The sequence below is a fragment of the Heptranchias perlo genome, chromosome 18 (assembly GCF_035084215.1).
Source record: "Heptranchias perlo isolate sHepPer1 chromosome 18, sHepPer1.hap1, whole genome shotgun sequence".
NCBI classification, from domain to species: Eukaryota; Metazoa; Chordata; class Chondrichthyes; order Hexanchiformes; family Hexanchidae; genus Heptranchias; species Heptranchias perlo.
In genome coordinates, this window is record NC_090342.1 from 33,852,621 (window position 1) to 33,874,514 (window position 21,894).

The 21,894-nt window shown below is 44.0% G+C and overlaps 1 protein-coding gene across 1 annotated transcript in view; it reads right to left on the bottom strand.

The window, feature by feature from the left end:
* Nucleotides 1-1,057: 1,057 nt before the first annotated feature.
* Nucleotides 1,058-21,894, bottom strand: part of agk (acylglycerol kinase) — a 44,025-nt gene continuing 23,188 nt past the window's right edge. Inside the window, exons 8-15 of the mRNA XM_067999672.1 lie at nt 21,046-21,115; nt 17,707-17,786; nt 14,076-14,133; nt 13,342-13,489; nt 10,484-10,581; nt 9,442-9,512; nt 7,609-7,693; nt 1,058-2,390 (exon numbers count right to left, since the gene is read on the bottom strand). Coding sequence (XP_067855773.1) covers nt 2,268-2,390; nt 7,609-7,693; nt 9,442-9,512; nt 10,484-10,581; nt 13,342-13,489; nt 14,076-14,133; nt 17,707-17,786; nt 21,046-21,115 — 733 coding nt within the window. The 3' untranslated portion in view covers nt 1,058-2,267. The remainder of the gene's footprint in view (nt 2,391-7,608; nt 7,694-9,441; nt 9,513-10,483; nt 10,582-13,341; nt 13,490-14,075; nt 14,134-17,706; nt 17,787-21,045; nt 21,116-21,894) is intronic.

Here is a 21,894-nt window from a genome sequence, read left to right on the forward strand (position 1 = left end):
GCAGGTCAAGTTCCAACAGCTGGAATATCTCAGTTGTGTATCTGGTGAAACTGCAGCCTTCTCAGATGCTGCCTATATAAAAAAAAATCCAGATAGACACTGGTTTTAATACCTACGGGTTGGATGTCGCCTGTGTGCACAATGCCCACTCTCCTGTCAATCCAAGCTACCACTTTGATGGAAATGCCTCGTGTTTGATGAGACTGCCTGACGCATTCAAATATCTGTTTAGCTAAGCCTCCTGCTAGGTACATTGAACAAGAACCATCCTTGTTGAAGGTTAAACTTACCACTGGATGATCCCTGTGAGTTTCCCCCCATTTTCTCCAAGCTACAGAAACTTGTATAGACATATGGTTTTTTGGTTGGTGCATCTCTCTTTGGATAGCTAATGAACACTTTAAATCACCAAGACTACTATATTTCCATATCTACTGTTTAACATTGTCAAAAATGGTGCTTTGGATATATGAAATTATAAATTGAAAAGAATTCTGCTCAGGTAATACTGGCAAAACCCAAAATGTTACCTCCCTTTATTTTGAGATGGTGTGTTTGCTTTCAGAAAGATGACCAGCCTACAGCAAGAATAAAGAAAACCACAAGATCAACACAGTTCCCCTGTGGTATCAAACCCTTGAACCAGTAACCTAGTATGTGATTTGGATTGACTTTGAACTCTTCAATTGTATGTGGAGGCGGAACAAATGAAGAGCAGTTTTTTTTCTTTAAGTTTCCCCCAGCCACACAACTTTCAATCAAAGGGGCTGATAAATAACCCTATGGTGATCTTAATCTGGCTGCTAGGAGGTATGCAAGAATGCTTCTCCTACCTCCCAAGACAGACTGATTGAACTATGATCATGAACCCCTCAGTCTAGCAGTCTGTGACACAACAACATCATACACTACAACAGCTGGGAGTTTTTGCACCAGAGTCAATTTCAGACACACAGTACCTGACTTTACACTGAAGCTCAATTACAGAAGCCCCCACACAACATTCAGATGGGTCAGATGATCCTACATGGAAAAAAATGTTCTCACACACAAGGCATTACTAAGTTAGCCTTTTATTTACAAGATTTTAGAGTGAAATAATAGCCAGCTGTGGAATATTAAAAAAGTCATCACAAATACAATGTCATCAGATAAACTCACCCTAACACTTGGTACATTTGAACCCAAACACTGCTCTGGTTAGTACCAGAGGTTTAACTGCAAGAATTAACTTAATAGCAGTTTGCAAAAATGTAAAATCATTTTTCTCAGTATGATTCATATAAATCACAATAAAACAAACATTGACTGACAGGCATAGTGTTGGGCTACCTGGTAGTTATTAAAGTGATACTTGCAGAGTACGGCTTGATTAATGCCTTCAGCCGTATCAGCCACCCGAGACAGCATATCCATCCTTTGGATGAGATGTTAAACCAAGGTCCTTTTTGCCTGTTCAGGTGGATGTAAAAGATCTCAAAGAAAAGCACTGACTTCTCATGTCCTGACCAACATTCATGCCTCAAATAACACCACCAAAACAGACCATCTGGTCATTAATCTCATTGCTGTTTATGGAACCTTACTATATGCAAATTGACTCCCAAATTTGTCTACAAAAGCAAAACTGCATTTCAAGCATAATTCATTGGCTGTGAAGTGCTTCAGGACATCCTGAAAAGCACTATAAATGCAAGTTCCTTTTATCTTTCTTTATATGGACGGGTATTATAGCAGTGAGCTCTTTAGACACACACCATAGAATGGATTACTGCCTCATACAGCATCGTGTGACTGACTGATCACAGTTCCTGATTTCAAAGCCCAGCTTCAGCTGGCTTTTCAACTTGCTATGGGTCAGTTTCAGGAGAGGCTGGAGTAAGTAATCAGTTTCAGGGAGGTGGAGTGAAAGACAAGTTAAAATTATCAGGAAACCCATCCGATTCTGTAAAACAGACCTCCATACAGACAGCACCAACAACAGCGTTGGAAAAATTTCCTCAAGATCATCCCAGAATCTCAGGTAATAGTGGGCAGCATTGGTGTGGGGAAGGAATGGAGCATTAGTGAGGAGGTGTGCTCTTGCATTCCCAACTCAACTTCATCATGTCTTGGAAATCCAAGAATGCCAATGAAAAAAGTGGGATCCTGAACATAAAGTTATTTCAGCAAGATTGAAAGGTAATAGAAGAATGTTTATGGATGTATTAAACAAATAGGCAACAGTCGGCATGTCAGCCGAGGGTTATCGAATATTCTGTGTCTAACTATTGCAGCTGTTGTTTTCTGTTAGAATCACAGAAAAACTTGAGTTTTCGAGGAAGCAGTTTCACATCTACAGAGACAGCCTCATAGTCTTCATTATCTATACTGAAGAAGCCTTCAGTTCCCTGAGGAGAGAGAAATGGAGAGGAAATAATAAGTCAGTCATTCAGGTTAGATCTGTCCCTCTTATGAAAGGAATTGGAAGATTATGGGTGAGCAACCAAATACGCTCAACAGCACAATAGCAATGTCATCTGTACATAACAGCCACCCAGGAATGACTAATGCAGATTAGAAATTCATCTGGGAGATTTTCAATTTCTCTTTTTGGAGATGATTGTTCTTCTTCAGGACATTAGAGACTATCCTCTGATCTCCGATTGGCAGTTGGGCTATTGTGTGAAGTATGCCAATATAAATTTGTGCTATGTAGTGACAGCTGAATCTCAACCTGCAAGAAGTCAATGGAGTGTGGAGTTCAGTCTTAGCCGGAGTTCAGCCTGGAGATGTTGTTGGACAGGACTTTTTCCCTTTAAAATTAATACTAGTGTGAAGTGAGTAAGAGGAGTTTAATGCTAGAGAGTTCAGGTTAACACTATCTACATTTTTTAAGTGAGATATAGAGGTCTGAGTGCGGGGAAACCTCGTGATGGACGTAGAGTGAAATATGTGGGCCTTCGTGGATCCTCGGTGTATCCAGGGGCAGTATACTTTCATTAAGTGTCAGCAAACTGAGTCCTGGGACAGAGGATCACTGTGTTCGAGCAGCAATTGGCCACACTCTGCAGCATCAGGGGAGAAGGGGTTTCCGGAGTGCATGCGCCAGAACATGATGACCCAAGAGGCAGAGCTAGATAGTTCAGGACACAGATACTGTATAGAAAGAGAGAAGTGGATGACCTTCCATAGGGGCAGCAGAGGAGAACAGGATTCACAACTGCAGGGAACCCCCGAGTTACTGGAACTGTCCTATTGATATTTGGTGTTGGATATAAGGCGGACAGTGACAGTAACTCAGAGGAGGGTGGTCCTGAGCAGCAGTGCCGCATTGTAGAGCAAAAGAGTACCCGGGGGTGGGGGGGGGAGGGGTGACAGGGTGTATACTACAAGAATAGGAGTGGTAGTAGTGGGGGGGATTCTATGGTCAGGGTACAAAAAGCCTTTTGTTTTTGCTGTTCTGACCAGAAGTCCTGAATATTATTTTGCTTCCCTGGTGCAAGGATGAAGGAATGCATTGAAATGGGTGGAAAAACCTCTGGAAGGGGAAAGAGAGCAGCCAAATGTTGTGGTCCATGTTGGAACTAATGATATAGATTGAAATAAGTTTTATCTCTTTTAGAGGCACTTTAGAAGAGTTAGGTACTAGATTGAAAAACAAGATCTCGAGTGGTAATCTCAGGATTGCTTCCGGTGCCAAGTGCTGGATAGTTTGAGAAAGAGAAAGATTAGGAAGGTCAATGCATGACTGCAGGGCTGGTACACAAGGGAAAGGTTTACATTCTTGAAACAATTTCTGGAACAGGGGAAGGGTATACTGAAGGAACAGTCTTCATCTGAACCAAAATGGCACCAATATCCTGCGAAGAGGGTAAATATAGCAGTGGAGGAGGATTTAAACTAATATGGCAGGGGGATGGTGGGGGAAGTCTTGATTTGAGATTAGAGAGGGAGAGCAGGATTAAAAAAGCTATTGGAATAGAAGCAGAGGGCTTAGTATTTTTGTTTGCTTTTGATTTCAGCTATCAGAGGAGAAAGGAAAAGAAAGGATTGAAGAGGGAGTGAGAGTTAGAAATACTGCTGTAGAAGGGCCAGAGGATATCAAAAAATTAAATGAGAAAACCAGGAAAAAGAATACGGTCAATGTTCCAAAAGACTGGAGTCAGGATTGAGTGACATGTATGTGAAGGCACAAAGCATTCAAAACAAAATTGGAGAATTGGCAGCATTAATAATTATAGTGGGCTACGATATAGCAGCTGTAACAGAGATGTGGCTTAAGTTTGTGCAGGACTGAAAACTTAATATTCATGGTGATAACATTTTCAGGAAAGACAGGGAGGGAAAAACGGGTGGACGTGTCAGTATTAGTAAAGGATTTCTGCACAGTGCTAGAATGTAAGGAGGTCCTTGGGAGTTGTGTTAAGACAGAATCCACATGAATAATTAAGAAACTGGAAGGGAAATGGTACAATTCTTGGTGTGCATTACAAGCCACCAAATAGATGAGAAAGAGGTGGAAATCTGCAAATAGTTGAGAGATATGCAAGAATAAGAGGGCCATACTACTGAGTGATTTTAACTATCCCATGATAGACTGGAATAATGGTAATGTATGTGGTCAAAGTGGGGAAAGCTTTTTAGATTATATCCAGGACTGCTTCCTGGATCAGTACATTTCTAATCCAGCAAGGAAAGAAACATTGCTTGATTCAGTTCTGGAAAATGAAGTAGGGCAAATAACTGATGTAAGAGTAGGATAAAAATTGAGAAATAGCAACCACAACGTAGATAGGTTAAATGTAAGAATTGAAAAGGATAATAAAGAGTCAAAGATGAGGGTGCTGGACTGGAAAAGTCAAAGTTTAGTGAGATAAGGGATCTGACCTAAATTAACTGGGAAGAAAAGTTAGCAGATGGGATCAGCTGGGAGATGGAGGGAGTACAAATAAATATATTCCTATAATGCGACATGGAGATGCATCAAAGCATATAGAGTTCCATGGATAAATAGAGAAATTAAAAATAAATTAAAACTTAAAAGGGAGGAATATGATTAAAAAGTTAGGGCTAACAATATTGAAGAAAATTATGAGGAATATAGATAGTGTAGTGGGAGATGAAAATGGAGATTAGAAGAGAATATGAAAAAAGACTAGCAGATAATATAAAAGGAAATAAGTAAGGGGATTTTATAAGCATATAAAATGTTAAAGAATAGTTAAAGAAAGTGTAGGATCAATCAGAATGAAGGGAAACTAATTATGGCAAAGATATTACATAAATATATTTAATGGGTTTTACAAATGATGGTGGAAGTCAGAACATTGGTGTGCCAGAGGAGGATATGGAGAAATTGATAGAGCTAACTGTAGAAAAGGAATTGATTCTAAAAAAAATGAGCAGAACTCAAGATTGATAAGTCACCAGGCCCTGATGTCATGCATTCTAGGATCTGAAAGAAATCAGAGAAGAGACAGCAGAAGCTCTGGATATAATTCTTCAATCACTTAAATATGAAAATTGTACTGTGGAACTGGAGAGTTGCTGATGTAATACAGTTGTTCAAGAAGGGAGAGAAGTATAAACGAAGTAACTTGAGACCAGTTAATCTAACGTCAAGTTGTGAGCCAACTCATAGAATCTGTAATTCAAGATGAAATTAGTAAGCACTTAGAAATGTACTAGTTAATGAAGGACAGGCAGCAAGGATTTGTTAAAGGCAAGTTGTATTGACAAATATAGTAAAGTCTTTTAGATAAGTGACTGATTGGACAGATCAAGAGAATGCAGTAAATGTAGTGGATATTGATTTTTAGAAGGTGTTTAATAAGTTGTCGTATAAAAGGCTTGTTACAAAAATTCAAGCATATGGCATTACAAGAAATGTAACAGCATGTATAGGAAGTTGGCTGACAGGCAAGGAACATAAGAAGATAATGGGTGTTACTCAGATTGGAGTTGGGTTGGAAGTGACAAACCACTGGGTCAGTGCTCAGTCAACTTTACTTCTCGGTATTTATGGATGATTTGAACGGGTATAGGGAACAAAAGCTCAAAAAGTACGAGGTTTGGCAAACAGAGAGAAGGACTGTAAAAGACATAGACAGGTTATAAGAATGGGCAGGCAGATGACAATTTAATGTAGATAAGTGAAGCAATACATTTTGGCAGAAAAAAAAAGGAATGGGAATGTACACTCAACAGAAAGACACTGAGAGTGTGAATGAACAGAGAGATCTAGGAGTGCAAATGCATAATTCCCTGAAAGTGTGAGTGCATGCAGATAAAGCCATAAAAAAAGCCAATAGAATTTTGGGTTTTATTAATAGGAGCATTGAGTTCAAGAGTAAAGAAATAATAAATTGTACAAAGCATTGGTTAGGCCATAGTTAGAGTACTATGCACAGTTTTGGGATCCCATTACAGAAAGGGCATTAAAACCAGAGAGAGCATACTGCATAGACTCACCAGGATGATGCCAGGGATGGGCAACTATAGTTATGAGGAAAGACTTGAGATACCAGGTTTACTTCCACTGGAGGAGAGAAGACTAAGTGGAAATTTAGTAGAGGCTTTTAAAATTATGAAGAGTTATAATAGTGATTAGAGAAAGATAATTTCCTCTGGTTGGGTGATGAGGGATCATTAATTTATAATTATTACTAAGAGTGAGAAGAAACATTAAGAGAAATATCTTTACACAGAGGGTTGTTGGAGCACGTAATGCTTTGCTGCAGAAAGTGGTTGAGGCAGGGACCATTGCATCTATTAATTGGATAAGTATTTGAAACAGAGGAAGATACTGTTGGGAGGCAGCAGGACATTTGGATTATTATAGATTGCTCTGGCAAAGTGCTAGCACAGACACAATGGGTCAGATTGACTCCTCCTGTGCTGTAAACTCCTGTTGTTCCTCTGTCTGAGCTGGAGAAACAGTTTCTCTGCAGGGAATTGTAAAAGCCTCATGGGGGAGCAGGGAAAGAGGAGGAAGGTGTAAAAGAAACTAGAGTTTCTGAAGCATGGACCAGATTAACATTAAGATGTTGTTTGTATGAGGAAAATATTACTGCTGTGTGATAAAAACTTCATAATTAACATCCCCCTCCCCCCACTGTAATCATGTTGTGCACTACAACTTTTGAAAGGGACATTTCTTCTCAACAGGAACCACATTCACAAGTAACCTGGAGAGCTGCAGAAAATACATTAGTATCAAGTGGTCAAGACTAAATGAATGTCAGCTAAAGCATGAAATGGAATTTAGATGCTTTGGTTCATTGACATGTGCATTCATACCTACCCTAGGGAGAAGTATTACACATTTGGTCATATACTGTTCATAAGTGGACCTGAACTCCAAAAGTTACTACCCTAACATTAGTCCCATTCAGTGGAATTAACCTGACTCCACCATTTAAAGTTTCACTCACTAATAAGCAGTCCATCAAGTCTGACATTTGAGAAGAAGCAGTGTTTGTGATAGGGAAGCTAACATTAATTTTTCTAGCACCTCCAATACATACAGCAGCCCACATCACCTGTACAAATGGGAATATAACTGTCAAATGTTGCATTCATAAACATTAGCTTTTTAAAATACAGAGCCTGAGAATGAGATCTTACCTGGGGTAGCTGCAGCTTACAGAAACTGGCTTGGAGAGTTTGGCTGCCTTCGGGACACGAGAGTGGATCAGTCAACTTCCGACTCCTGTTAACGGTCAAGCAAGAAATTGTGTTCAATAAACCAAAACACCATCTGATACAGAGCACAATGCTGATGACATGTACTACATGGTTTCTTCACGAGTTTGATGGGCAATCAACTTGCGCATCTCAAAGTGGGACAAGAATGCAGTGTGGAGCAGTTATCAACGTTCCGTGCTGATCTGATTCAGCACCAGATAATGCAGAATCACTGCCAATGCTCATAAGAGGTATAGAAGGTATTACTCCACATTTGGCTGAGCTGCTGATGAACCAGTTACTGTAGCCTCATAAAGGGAGATATTTAATTTATATTTTGCAATTTTCCATTCCATTTTGGAACTGTGTGACTTGCCTTACATCTTTTTAGTGATTGATTGAGATGACCTTTCTATGGGTACATGACCTTTCCATGGGTTCATTTTAAATGCATTAATGCCTCCATCATAATAGTGGATTAAGGAATATCATATAAACAAATGCCAATATTGCACCCCACTCTCTCATCCCAATATCGTCAGGCTATTAAATCCATTGGCTTCCTCTTAGTGAAAGATTTAAACTCTTGACCCCGATATGTAAGTCTCCTCTCCCCTCTTTGTTTTGGTCAGTCATATAAAGGCTGAGACTGTCAGTTTGGATAAAGTATTCCACCCATAACATTAAACTATCCTTTTTCAAATGCTACCCGTCCTTATTTCAGATTTCCGTTGCAGTCACTGTTTTCGTTCTGTCCCAGCTATTTAATCCGGTCACCATGTCTACAAGGTGGGTTCTATTTAAAACAACAATACTGCTTGTTTAATTAGTGGAAAACACAAGTGCCAGCTGCCTTTCAATGCCTGCTCTGGAGTCACAGAAACAACAAAAGAAAGGCAAAGAAAAGAAAGTGAAAGCTCACACCATAGTTAACCACAAACATTACAGCTGCTCCTCATCCAATGTCACGTTTATAATGTGAGGCAGTGCTGTGAGCGGGGCAGTAACATACAGGAGAATGTGGTGAACGGAGGATGCTTTACTTTTACTGCTGGCTCTCAGAGTCTCAGCTCCACCACTGCCCTTATTTTGTGGGGATGTTAAGGTATTAAGCAGGCTGATACTTAGCATTTACACTTGAAACCTTAGGTCTGAGTCGTTCCACCCCGCCCCCAACAAATTAATCAGTGCAAACAGAACTGTAATGCTCTGGAATGAATACAGGGAAGTGGGGTGGGGAGTACATTGTTTGCTAGAAGGCATATCATTTTGGAATAGTTTAATTAACAATGCTGATGGTGTCTGGTTCTATACAAATATTCATGGCATCTTCTGTACGCTATAGAAAAATGAAGAGGAGTTTAGCAGGGTTGCTTACTCAGAATTTCAATGTTAATATTAAGCCCTCCACTCATTTTACAGGCAAGGAAGAATATGGCTGGAATGCAAAGCTGACTGTGTACATTTTAATTTTAGAAAACAGTGAAGGGGAAGAAGGGATTCAATATTTCTAACACATTGAAACCTTGATCATACAAAGACTACTACAGTTAGTGGAGCTGAAGTCACACCATGTGCATGAATTCCTCGATGCTCATTTCACATGCCACATACTTGGTCTAGTATGAACCTGGAGATACTGTCAACAGTGGCAAGACAACAACATTTTTAACACAAGCTCTTCCAGGAACTGAGCTCTCCCCAAACTCCCCACTGAATCAGCAAGTTATTTACCAGGTAAACCAGAGACATATGGCTAATGATGACACTTACCCCGTAGCTACAAACTGCCCCTTGCTGATGGTGTCTGGTTCTATACAAATATTCATGGCATCTTCTGTACGCTATAGAAAAATGAAGAGGAGTTTAGCAGGATTTTCCCATGCAACCTAGAGTTGCTTACTCAGAATTTCAATGTTAATATTAACCCCTCCACACACTTAACAGGCAAGGAAGAATATGGCTGGAATGCAAAGCTGACTGTGTACATTTTAATTTTAGAAGACAGTGTAGGAGAAGAGATTCAATGCTTCTAAAACATTGAAACCTTGATTGTGCAAAGACTACTACAGTTAGTGGAGCTGAGATCACACCCTGTGCATGAATTCCTCCTTGCTCATTTCACATGCCATATACCTGGTCCAAATCAGCTCCCTGGAGAAGGTACTTTCCATAGGAGGCAAAGGTAAAAACAAACGTCAAAACCTATTCCCATGACTAAGTAGCAGCACTGATAGAGGCACTAAAGTTCATCATCTGAGAGGATGAGATCCAATGGGCCAACAGACTTCTTTATTCAAGGGCGTCTTGTGATCTCAGAAGCAGAACAGTGCATGCTGTAGGAGACTTTGTTTATCCCCCAAATTTCTTCCCTTTTCCTCCTCTCATCGAGATGCTGTATCCTGCTATGATACCCATCCACAGGCACCAACAGCCCTCTGCTGTCTCATCCGTGGCCATTCTTCAAGTGTGATCCTAGACAATAGGTGAGTACAGGAGCATATAGAGCCCCTCCCTCCCCCCAAACAACAGCCTATGGAAGTAGCACAGCCTTACTCACCTTCTGATTTCCCATCTTATGACTGAATGGCTCACTCCCACCCAGTACCCTAAATCAGTCAAATCACAGACGCATGCCTTCATGTACACCAATGACTTGGACATTAGTTTGCTCTCCCAAAGGATTATAATCTCTACCTTTATCCAACCAAATCTCTGCATGTGAAAATATTTTTTTTTTTGTGAAATTACAGTAAAACAGGACTGTTGTCAGTGTCAGCTCTTGGTTGAAGATATGGACAGTAACTGCTCTCACCTTGAGGTCCGCCTGCTTATTGAGTGTGCTGATGGTCACTTCCACTGCTGATTTCTCTACTTCCTCCCAGCGCTCTGGCTCCATTGGCACCAGCATCACTGCAGGCAGAAAAGGAAACACAATGAAAACTCTGAACACCACTTCCCAAAGACACATCATTTACAGGCAGAACCATTTCACCCTCCTCCTGAGGTGACAAATATTCTAAATCCAGAGAATGCATTACACTCTTCACCAAATACCATCCATCATTTAATTTCCCCCTTTCTCTTTTTAAAAAAAAAGTGGAAATAGTTGGGTAAGTTTTCCCTCATTTTATACTGTTATCTGCTCTTAAGCTGCTTGGAGACTCCTGCAATGGAGAGTGTGGGCACACAGCCTGTTCTCAGGCTACTTCCTATGCCTCTGGTAGCAGACCACCAGGAAGTGGTAGAGACTGCTGAGGCATTGCTATCCCTTTGAGTTTTCCGCTTTCATCACACTGGGAAATGCTGCTGCCCCTTCCTGTTTGGCATAGCTCAGATCAGGAGCAAAGTAGAACAGTTCCGTGCTACTGAGCATATTTCCACCAATGGATTTTTACAATATAACACTCTGACTTTTCTTTACCATCTTGGAATTTCATCTCATCTCTTCCACACCCCCACTAATATGGCTGCTTTTACTATATGGCACCTACGATATTGTGATGTTAGATCAGGATTATAGTGGGCGTAGCTGTTGGGAAGAGGACGTAAATGGAAATTTATACACACTGCTACAGACTTAACGCCAATATCCAGGAGTGATTGACAGTCTAGAATCTAAATCAAGCAGTTCAGATGATTTATATATTGAACAACAGATACTCAGGAAAAAGTTACAGAATGGAATTTAATAGAGCAGTTCAGGACTCCCTCTTCCGTCTGTTTCAATACATTACCTGTTCAGATCATCATTTAGCAGTTTCCACTTCACATCTGCATTCCTGAGTGATGAGGTGTTCATTTTTGTTGAATTGCCATGCTATCTGGTTTCACAGTGTATGTGCATTGCATGTTACTGGTCATGAATTAGATGTCGATAGTTCTTTTTACTACAACCCTTCTCATTAATGCTAGTGGTTGTCACCTTGTTACTCTATTGAGGTGCTATGCATTATAAGTAGTTTAATCAGTTGAGATTCAGTCTCTCCTATTTTCATTAGTTTAGTTTCTAACATGAATATTGGGTCTCTTTACAGCAGGGGTGCCCAAACTTTTTTTTCCTCTTTATAGTCCATGCAGTTGCTTATCATGGAGTACACAGGCTGTATATGACACTATATCTGCTACTTTGAGCATCACCTTTGAGAACCTGCTTAGAACAGTCCATAGTTTCTTACGCTTTTACATAGGAACAGAAGTAGGCCATTTAGTCCCTCAAGCCTGTTCCGCCATTCAATGAGAACATGGCTAATCTGTGACCTAACTCCATTTTCCCACCTTAGCCCCATACCCCTTAATACCTTTGGTTAACAAAAATTTATCAATCTCAGATTTAAATTCTTTTCACATTCTTTTAGCGGTTTGGTATTTTTCTCCTCCTCCACCCACCTTCCCAACCCCCATTCAAGCCAACACTCTCTTCCCTTCCCCTCCCATTACATGCTACCAATGTTGATTCTGCTTCCTTCTTCAATTTCACACATGGACTGTTCTTTCCCCACAATTTCATCCCACTGAAGATCACAACATTTTTTTCCCCACGCACACAAAAGAATATTTTCCCCTCGGTGGTTGAGAATTTCAGGATATCGCAAGAGTTCCCACCCACATGTACAGGGATATCAATCACCTGTAGCAGCGTCAGTAGGTAGGAGGGGCAGCCACAATGAGGGAGGAGCAACTTTGACACACGCTGGGTGGAAGTATTCTGGAGGCATTTGTGGGGGGGGGGGGGCAGGCTCGGGTGGAGGTTGAGGAGGATTTGGCAGTGGTACTTCATGTATGCGGACCTGATAGTCTGGATCCAGCCTGCGAGCTCAGGCTATGAGCTGTAGTTGGAATATTCATGTTATTTTGGGGAATGGGTCTTCCAAAGTGAGTTAGACATTCTCAATGAATTTCAGTTCAGATCATGTCTGAGCTAGGAGCAATGGCAGCACAGTACAATGTCTGTTTACCATGCAGTTAACAGTTTGTTGCCAATGGATTTGTTGATCAATCCGTAAGTAGGGACTATTCCTGGAATTTTCAGACATCTGGTAAAGCTAGAAAACTTGTTGACTAGTCAGTGCACTTCAGCCACAACCAAATCCTGTTTAATTTTTCAGAACTAGTCAACTGATGTTGGTACATTCTCTGCTCTTAATGGCTAGATAGTGAATAAGCAATCTTCTGCCACCACACAGTGTAGTCCAATGAACCTTTCACTGAAATAAAATGACTTGACAACTGGAGGGCACTAAATGTTGGACATACGCACTGATGAAACAGAGGCTCAATTCCCTGATCTGCTGAGTTTCTGATCTCAATCAAATTGTACAGAAAGGAGATAAGTGCCATTTCACAGAAAGAGAAAAAAAAATCAATAATAATGGAGTATCCATTAGACCACTCTGTTCACCCACTTGTGGCCAGCCAGGAGCTGCACTGGTGGCAGCCTGGCCACAGATTCTGCATCCTCACAGCTACAGTCCTAGAGGGTGGGAATCTGCAAGGGTAGAAATATTTTTTTAAAAGTGTCTACCCCCCTCACATAAGGATAGACAGCACCTCCACCCCACCCCAAAATACGTAAAATTAATAGCAAACTTACCACTGCATGACTATATACATGTAGTGAGGTGACGATACCTTATTAGTACCAAAAGGAGCAAAAAGATTAAAAGCAATCACCCTCTTTAGGAGTTGCCCAGTATAATTCCAATCTCCTTAATATCCGTCGCCAGAGACTGGGTCTTGGGGGCTTCTCTTCTGATTGCTCTGGTGGTCGCTCTGTGGGGCCCAGGTATGCAATGGAGGCCTGGCGAGTTGGTGGCCATTCCTAGACAGTGAACATAGAAATATAGCATGCAATTATGATCTGGATGTGCCCCAGGTGAGAAGCCATTACAACACTGTGGTCTCAAGAAACCTGATCCAAACCTTAAACACAGTTAAACATATACATACTACAATTTTGATTTGTAATATTAAACCATCTCCATACAATCAGATTCCTTTCCTCCTTTGTAAACTGGTCTTTCGTTAGCTGTTCTGTGATTGATCAATCAGATTCAGGCAGGGTAAACCAAAAGGAATTAGTTCCTTATCTGCCCCACCCAAGGTGATATACTACTCTCATTTCACATCTGCAAGCAACCTCTACAATCAAGAGAATGGTGAACCAGTCCTTTTGACCTCGGCTCTAAGTTAAGAGAACAGGAGACTGTCCAGTCTCCTCCACTAATTATTAGTACTTGAAAAAGAAGAGAGGACAACATTTCCCTGTTAAGAGTATAATTTCACCAAGTGTGCAAGATTTGTATGAGGTCTCTCAAGTACATTTAGATGTACCCTCCCCAGTAGAAACACCACAACCCAAGAAATGGGAAGATTGAAAAATCTCTGCATTAAGAATAAGCACTCACCTTAAATATACTGAACACATGACATGCCTTGTCTTTGAGAGGACCAAGATACCAATACCTGCAATGGGATGAAGTTCAAACACCATTGTGAACAAATGAAACACTCATAAAATACAAACACTAGGCAATACGACAGAAACCAGGCTATAGTAAAGAGTGATGCCCTACACTTGCAAAAGTGGAAAATGAAGCATTTGTTTTTGCTCCATTTTAATTGTCTCTTTTTTAGCCTCTTCCTCCATACAATATCACATTGCTGGGCCAAGAGGCTAATTAGTCAGTAATCTGCCAAAACATCTGTCAAAAACCTTTCTGAGAGCTAGCCAATGCAGCTCTGGCTGTTGCATAACATTCGCACATTTGCACCATCCGTATGAGGAATTGGTTCTCTTCCAATTGGCACTTCACCCTAACAGCAGTGCTTAAGTAGTGCAGTTTGTGGAATCACGGTTGTGAAATATGTACAATTATCAAACAGCTAATCCACTTTACCCTGGGTTTGTGGCTTTTCTTTTTTATTTATATAAACTTATTTTATCACCATGCTCAATAAGTTCAAAATGTTTATGTGCTTTGGGTATGGCATGAAATGGAACACAGTTACACTGTAGACTATACAGGACTTGCAGAAATGATGACTTGATGATCTTACACAGTTGTAAATAATTAGGTGGGATTGCTCTGGCTGGATTTTCTATGCAACAACAGAATACCCTCATTCTGGAATTTTCTGACAGTACCAATTCCTGAAGCCATATCTCTGAAAACAGAACATCTTGAGGTAAATTTTAACCTCACAAACAAGTATGTTGGGGGCAGGTGGGAAGGTAAAAATTGTAAAAAAGTAATACCCGACCCCAACCTGCCCACTTCCAGTTTTAATGGAGACGGGTCGAAGGGCGGGCGACCAAACCGCTCTCAGGAGAGGGGTCAGTCAGTAAAATCTTCTAAAGAGGCTGCAGACCTCCATTTCAATAGGTTTTTTATTTTCACTCCTGGGGGCTGGGATTCCCGAGCCTTCTGCTTCACGTCACATAAGAGGAGGCTAGATGGCCCGGCTCAGCCTTTACTGCACAGCTTGTGAGCCCGGAGGAGCAGGAGTGCTTCCTCCAGGGCCAACGAGTCTACCTGCCACAATCCCACACACAAAATCGGCCGACCCCCTCCCCATGTCCGACCCCCTCCCCCGCCCCCCACCAACCATCTCCGCCCCCCACCAACCATCTCCGCCTCCCCCGCCCCCCCCGCCATCCGCCTCCCCCGCCCACCATCTCCGCACCCCCCCGCCCACCATCTCCGCCACCCCGCCCACCATCTCCGCCCCCCCCGCCCACCACTTCCGCGCCCCCCCCGCCCACCATCTCCGCCCACCGCCCCCCGCCCACCACCTCCGCCCCCCCGCCAACCACCTCCGCCCCCCCGCCAACCACCTCCGCCCCCCCGCCAACCACCTCCGCCAACCACCTCCGCCCCCCCCCCCCCGCCCCCCCGCCAACCACCTCCGCCCCCCGCCCCCCCCGCCAACCATCTCCGCCCCCGCCAACCACCTCCGCGCCCTCCGCGCCCCCCGCCAACCACCTCCGCCCCCCCCAACCATCTCCGCGCCCTCCGCGCCCCCCGCCAACCATCTCCGACGCCCCCCGCCAACCATCTCCGACGCCCCCCGCCAACCATCTCCGACGCCCCCCGCCAACCATCTCCGACGCCCCCCGCCAACCATCTCCGACGCCCCCCGCCAACCATCTCCGACGCCCCCCGCCAACCATCTCCGACGCCCCCCGCCAACCATCTCCGACGCCCCCCGCCAACCATCTCCGACGCCCCCCGCCAACCATCTCCGACGCCCCCCGCCAACCATCTCCGACGCCCCCCGCCAACCATCTCCGACGCCCCCCGCCAACCATCTCCGACGCCCCCCGCCAACCATCTCCGACGCCCCCCGCCAACCATCTCCGACGCCCCCCGCCAACCATCTCCGACGCCCCCCGCCAACCATCTCCGACGCCCCCCGCCAACCATCTCCGACGCCCCCCGCCAACCATCTCCGACGCCCCCCGCCAACCATCTCCGACGCCCCCCGCCAACCATCTCCGACGCCCCCCGCCAACCATCTCCGACGCCCCCCGCCAACCATCTCCGACGCCCCCCGCCAACCATCTCCGACGCCCCCCGCCAACCATCTCCGACGCCCCCCGCCAACCATCTCCGACGCCCCCCGCCAACCATCTCCGACGCCCCCCGCCAACCATCTCCGACGCCCCCCGCCAACCATCTCCGACGCCCCCCGCCAACCATCTCCGACGCCCCCCGCCAACCATCTCCGACGCCCCCCGCCAACCATCTCCGACGCCCCCCGCCAACCATCTCCGACGCCCCCCGCCAACCATCTCCGACGCCCCCCGCCAACCATCTCCGACGCCCCCCGCCAACCATCTCCGACGCCCCCCGCCAACCATCTCCGACGCCCCCCGCCAACCATCTCCGACGCCCCCCGCCAACCATCTCCGACGCCCCCCGCCAACCATCTCCGACGCCCCCCGCCAACCATCTCCGACGCCCCCCGCCAACCATCTCCGACGCCCCCCGCCAACCATCTCCGACGCCCCCCGCCAACCATCTCCGACGCCCCCCGCCAACCATCTCCGACGCCCCCCGCCAACCATCTCCGACGCCCCCCGCCAACCATCTCCGACGCCCCCCGCCAACCATCTCCGACGCCCCCCGCCAACCATCTCCGACGCCCCCCGCCAACCATCTCCGACGCCCCCCGCCAACCATCTCCGACGCCCCCCGCCAACCATCTCCGACGCCCCCCGCCAACCATCTCCGACGCCCCCCGCCAACCATCTCCGACGTCCCCCGCCAACCATCTCCGACGCCCCCCGCCAACCATCTCCGACGCCCCCCGCCAACCATCTCCGACGCCCCCCGCCCCCCATCTCCGACGCCCCCGCCCCCCATCTCCGACGCCCCCGCCCCCCATCTCCGACGCCCCCGCCCCCCGCCAACCATCTCCGACACCCCCGCCCCCCACCAACCATCTCTGACACTCCCGCCCCCCACCAACCATCTCCGACACCCACATGACTGAGCCTGATTAACTCCCCCTCCCATGACCGCAGACCCCAATGACCCCAATCTATGACTTGCAAGCTGGCATCTGCTCCCTGGCTGCTCTCCTGTCAACTGCTAGCCAGCCAGCCTGTCGGGCGGGAAATGTACAGGAAAAAAAAGTCCTTATGTCAAAATTGTAAGGACATCTTGAAAATCGGTACTTCTGGGTTCCCCGTCAGGAATTAGTCCGCCCACTTCCCGGCTCTCCGTTAAAATTTACCGCCTCTTGTCATAATCCAGATAAACAAATGTCTGGGTCACAGCATTGTCTTGCTCACCAGAGTACTGAGGAAAGATGTGAGCACCAGAATAAATCAGCCACCCGATCATGAGGAGAATATAGCAACTGTTGTCATTCTCATTACCCTACAATAAAGTATTTTAAAGCTATTAAAGGAATATGGTCTCAGATTTTTTTAAAAAGTAGAATCTGATTGAGCTTTAAAATGAAGCATCCATTGTTGAGGCCTGCCCTTTCCACCTTTCTTTTTAATGTGTCTTTACACTTTTCTCTTACTTGGTGAGTTTAGCAGCTGCATCCCTGTATGCTCCCCATCGCAGCCCAGTCACTGCAAATACCGGACGGTCTTTATCACCCTGTAAATACAACAGGAAAAATTACATTCAGAACCCGGAATTGCACAGATTGAACTGTGCAACAAGCACCTATCAACCAAACTAAACACTGCGTACAGCAATGGACTAAGGACTATTCATGTAGGCAGCATTGTAAGCAGTGTAAATGGAAGCATAAAATTACAGAACAATATTAATAGATTAAGAGAATGTGCAAAACTGTGGCAAATGGATTTCAATGTAAGCAAGTGTGAGGTCATCCACTTTGGACCTAAAAAGGATAGATCAGAGAACTTTCTAAATGGCAAAAAGCTCAAAACAGTGGAGGTCCAAAAAGACTTAGGGGTGCATGTACATAGATCATTAAAATGTCATGGACAGGTACAGAAAATAATCTAAAAAGCTAATGGAGTGCTGGCCTTTATATCTAGAGGACTAGAATACAAGGGGGTAGAAGTTATGCTGCAGCTATACAAAGCCCTGGTTAGACCACACCTGGAGTACTGTGTGCAGTTCTGGGCACTGCACCGTCGGAAGGATATATAGGTTTACTAGAACGATACCTGGACTCCAGGTTAAATTACAAGGAGAGATTACACAAACTAGGTTGCATTCCCTGGAATTTAGAAGATTAAGGGGTGATTTGATTGAAGTTTTCAAGATATTAAGGGGAACTGATAGTGTAGATAGAGAGACGGTATTAAGGGATATGGAGTTAGGTCACAGATCAGCCATGATCTCGTTGAATGGCAGAACAGGTCGAGCAGCTAAATGGCCTACTCCTGTTCCTATAACAGTAGCCGTTCAATTCGTCCAATCTCCTGTAAAATCAGTATGTGCTCACTGTGTTGTCATGCAGAGAAGTTGCTGCAATAAAAAAAAGCATTCAGCATGAATGTTACACAAAACAGTTAAACATTAGATTTATTGTTGAAGTTGATGTTGCGTGAGTGAGAAACATGGGTGTAAAAATATAAAGATAGAATGTAATTTTGCTCCACAGCTTCAAGATTTTCCTCTAGCAAGGTTAGGCCTGTCTAACCCTGGTCTAGCATTGATCTGTAGACATTGCAGACATCACATTTTGTTACAGATGCCAAACAATCTTTTAAAAAAACACAGCTTGTTTCTTAAATTGGACATTTCACCTGGGCCTTGGGTTTTCCAGTTGCTGTGAACAAATTCTGTGCATGAGGTTAAATAGAACGTACAGCACAGAAACAGGCCATTCCGGTGTTAATGCTGCACATGACCTTTCTCCCACCCTTCTTCATCTAACCCCAACAACATATCCTGCTATTCCTTTCTCCCTCATGTGTTTATCTAGCTTCCCCATAAATGCATCTATGCTAGTCGCCTCAACTACTCCTTGTGATAGCAAGTTCCACATTCTAATGACTCTTTGGGTAAAGAAGTTACTCCTGAATTCCCTATTGGGTTGATTAGTAACTATCTTATATTTATGGCCCCTAGTTCTGGTCACCCCACAAGTGGAAACACCTTCTTTACACTGTCAAACCCTCCATTAGGTCACCCTTCAGTCTTTCTCTTTTCTAGAGGAAAGAGCCCCAGCCTGTTCAATCTTTCCTGATAGGTATAATCTCTCAGCTCTGGTATCATCCTAGTAAATTCTTCTCCAGTGCCTCTATATCCCTTTTATAATATGGAGACCAGAACTGTTCACAGTACTCCAAGTATGGCCTAACCAAGGTTCTATACAAGTTTAACATAACTTCCCTGCTTTTCAATTCTATCCCTCTAGAAAAGAACCCCAAGTGCTTTGTTTGCTTTTAAAAAAAAAGCAGCCTTATTTACCTGCGTCGTTACTTTTGGAGATTTATGCATCGGAACCCCAGATCCCTCTGCTCCTCTACCCCATTTAGACTCTTTCCTTCCTTCCCCCCCCCCCCTCCCACCAAGTATATGGCCTCATTCTTCCTACCAAAATGTACCACCTCACACTTATCTATATTGAAATTCATTTGCCAAACACACGACAATTTTGCAAGTTTATTAACGTTTTCCTGTATTTTGTTACAGTCCTCCTTGGTGTTAACTATACCCCCCAATTTGGTGTCGTCTGCAAATTTTGAAACTGTACTTCCAGTTCCAAATCGTTTATGTAAATGGTGAACAACAGTGGTCCCAGCACCAATCCTTGTGGAAGACCACTTCCGACCTTTTGCCAGTCTGAGTAACTGCCTTTAAATCCTACTCTAGGTTTTCTGTTTTGTAGCCAGCTTGCTATCCATTCTGCTACTTGTCTCCTGATTCCACATACTCTGACCGTAGTCATGAATCTACTATGCGGTACCATCGAAGGCCTTTTGAAAATCCCAATACATTACATCTACTGCATTACCCTTGTCTACCCTTTCTGTTACTTATTCAAAGAATTCAATAAGGTTGGTCAAGCATGACCTGCCCTTTTGAAATCCGTGCTGACTATTCTTTATAAATTTTCGGTTTCTAGATGTTTTTCTATTACATCTTTGAGTATTACAGGAGTTTGATACATTACAGGAATTATAATTTTCACCCTGCTCCTGTGGAACTATAAAACCCAGAGTGCACCATGATAACCCACACTAATGTTTGCAATGGAGCCAGAGAAGATGTTCACACCTTGGTCAGCCAGCCAGGCTGTTTGTGTTTGGGTAATTAGAGACTCAACAGTGGGAGAAACCTCCTTGGGCAGTGCTACACAAATGATAGCTTCCGCAAGAACTGCAAATCCGTCATGGAAAATAAGGTTGGGGAAAAAATATTTTATAATCTTGTACATAATGGAGAAAAAAAAAGGAAGGCTTTGGAAGGTAGGAACAGAAGTACCAGAAATCCACCATGGGAGCAAGACAAAAACATTGTAACACAAATAACTGGGAATGAGAATGAGAGGTTTTGGGGAGGGAAGAATAAAGTTACTTGTACCTTAAGGAAGTTGCATAAAGTGATAGATAAAAAGTGTTACAATGATCTCTGTGGCCTGGATCTTTCAGTAGTAATAAGCCGTGTAATATTTTTACCTCGAAGCAGTCATGCTATATTTGTTCAGCAAGTTTGCTGTATGACCGCAAAGGCTCAACAATATTGCAGTGAACATCAGAATACTCACTCCAGATCCTGGACTACCCATTCACAATGCCATGGGAGATGTACTAATTTTTTAAAAAATGATCTTAAACAGAGGGATAAGCCCCTGGGTAATTCTGGCTACTGGAGCTTATTCTGTAAGACTAAACAAGTATGAGTCATCACTGGAAAATACTTTACTTCTTACCTTTATTTCCAGTATGTCCAAGGGAACAGTCTCTCCTTTCACAATAGCAAGTGTGGCATTTAAAATGTGTCTGCAACACACAGCAGCAAAAATGTGAACAGCATGCAGCGGAGGTTGAAGCTAAACTGCGGCAATTCAAAGGCAATTCTCAACACCATGCATCGCAAAAAAATATTGCTCAGGATAAAACAAAAATGTTGAGCTCCTCTGATGACTCAGTTGGTTAATGCACTGCCAGTGTGAAACAAAGCCATACAGGAAAGGAACGATTCAGTTTTATCTCCTAACTGTGTTCAGCTAGCTGATCTCAGCCAGGACAATGGCAGGGGTTTATAATTGGCCTTAGTGCCTAAGGCGGAATGGAAGGGGAGACGGCAAAGGAAAAAATGACCACAGCGCCCCCTCCAGATTGCTACTTAATGACTCCTGCTAAAAGTATGGGCGTCAGGTAAAAAAGAATCATCCTGAGCTATGATGCTGCCCATGTCTTACTAACCTGTCAACACAGTGTCCAGCTTACACATGAAAAGTGAACCCTTAGTGAGCTACTGGAAAGTGGGTGGTACCCATGAACCCATACCATGGCATGAGCCAGTGTCTTCATGAAAGGGGAGAAAATTGGAAGGGGGAAGAAATTAATTTTCAAATCACTTGCAAAACAGTTGAAAGGACATTCTTCATATCAGGACAATTACAGCCCTCAGCCAGTCCTTGTGCTCGTTTCAAGCAATGACACAGGGAAACAGTAGTGTCAGAAGCCAATGTGACACACCCTGACTTCAGCAATGAGTGAACACTGATTGAAAAATAGAATTGTAACAGTAGACAACTTCCCTCCCCCTCTCCCAT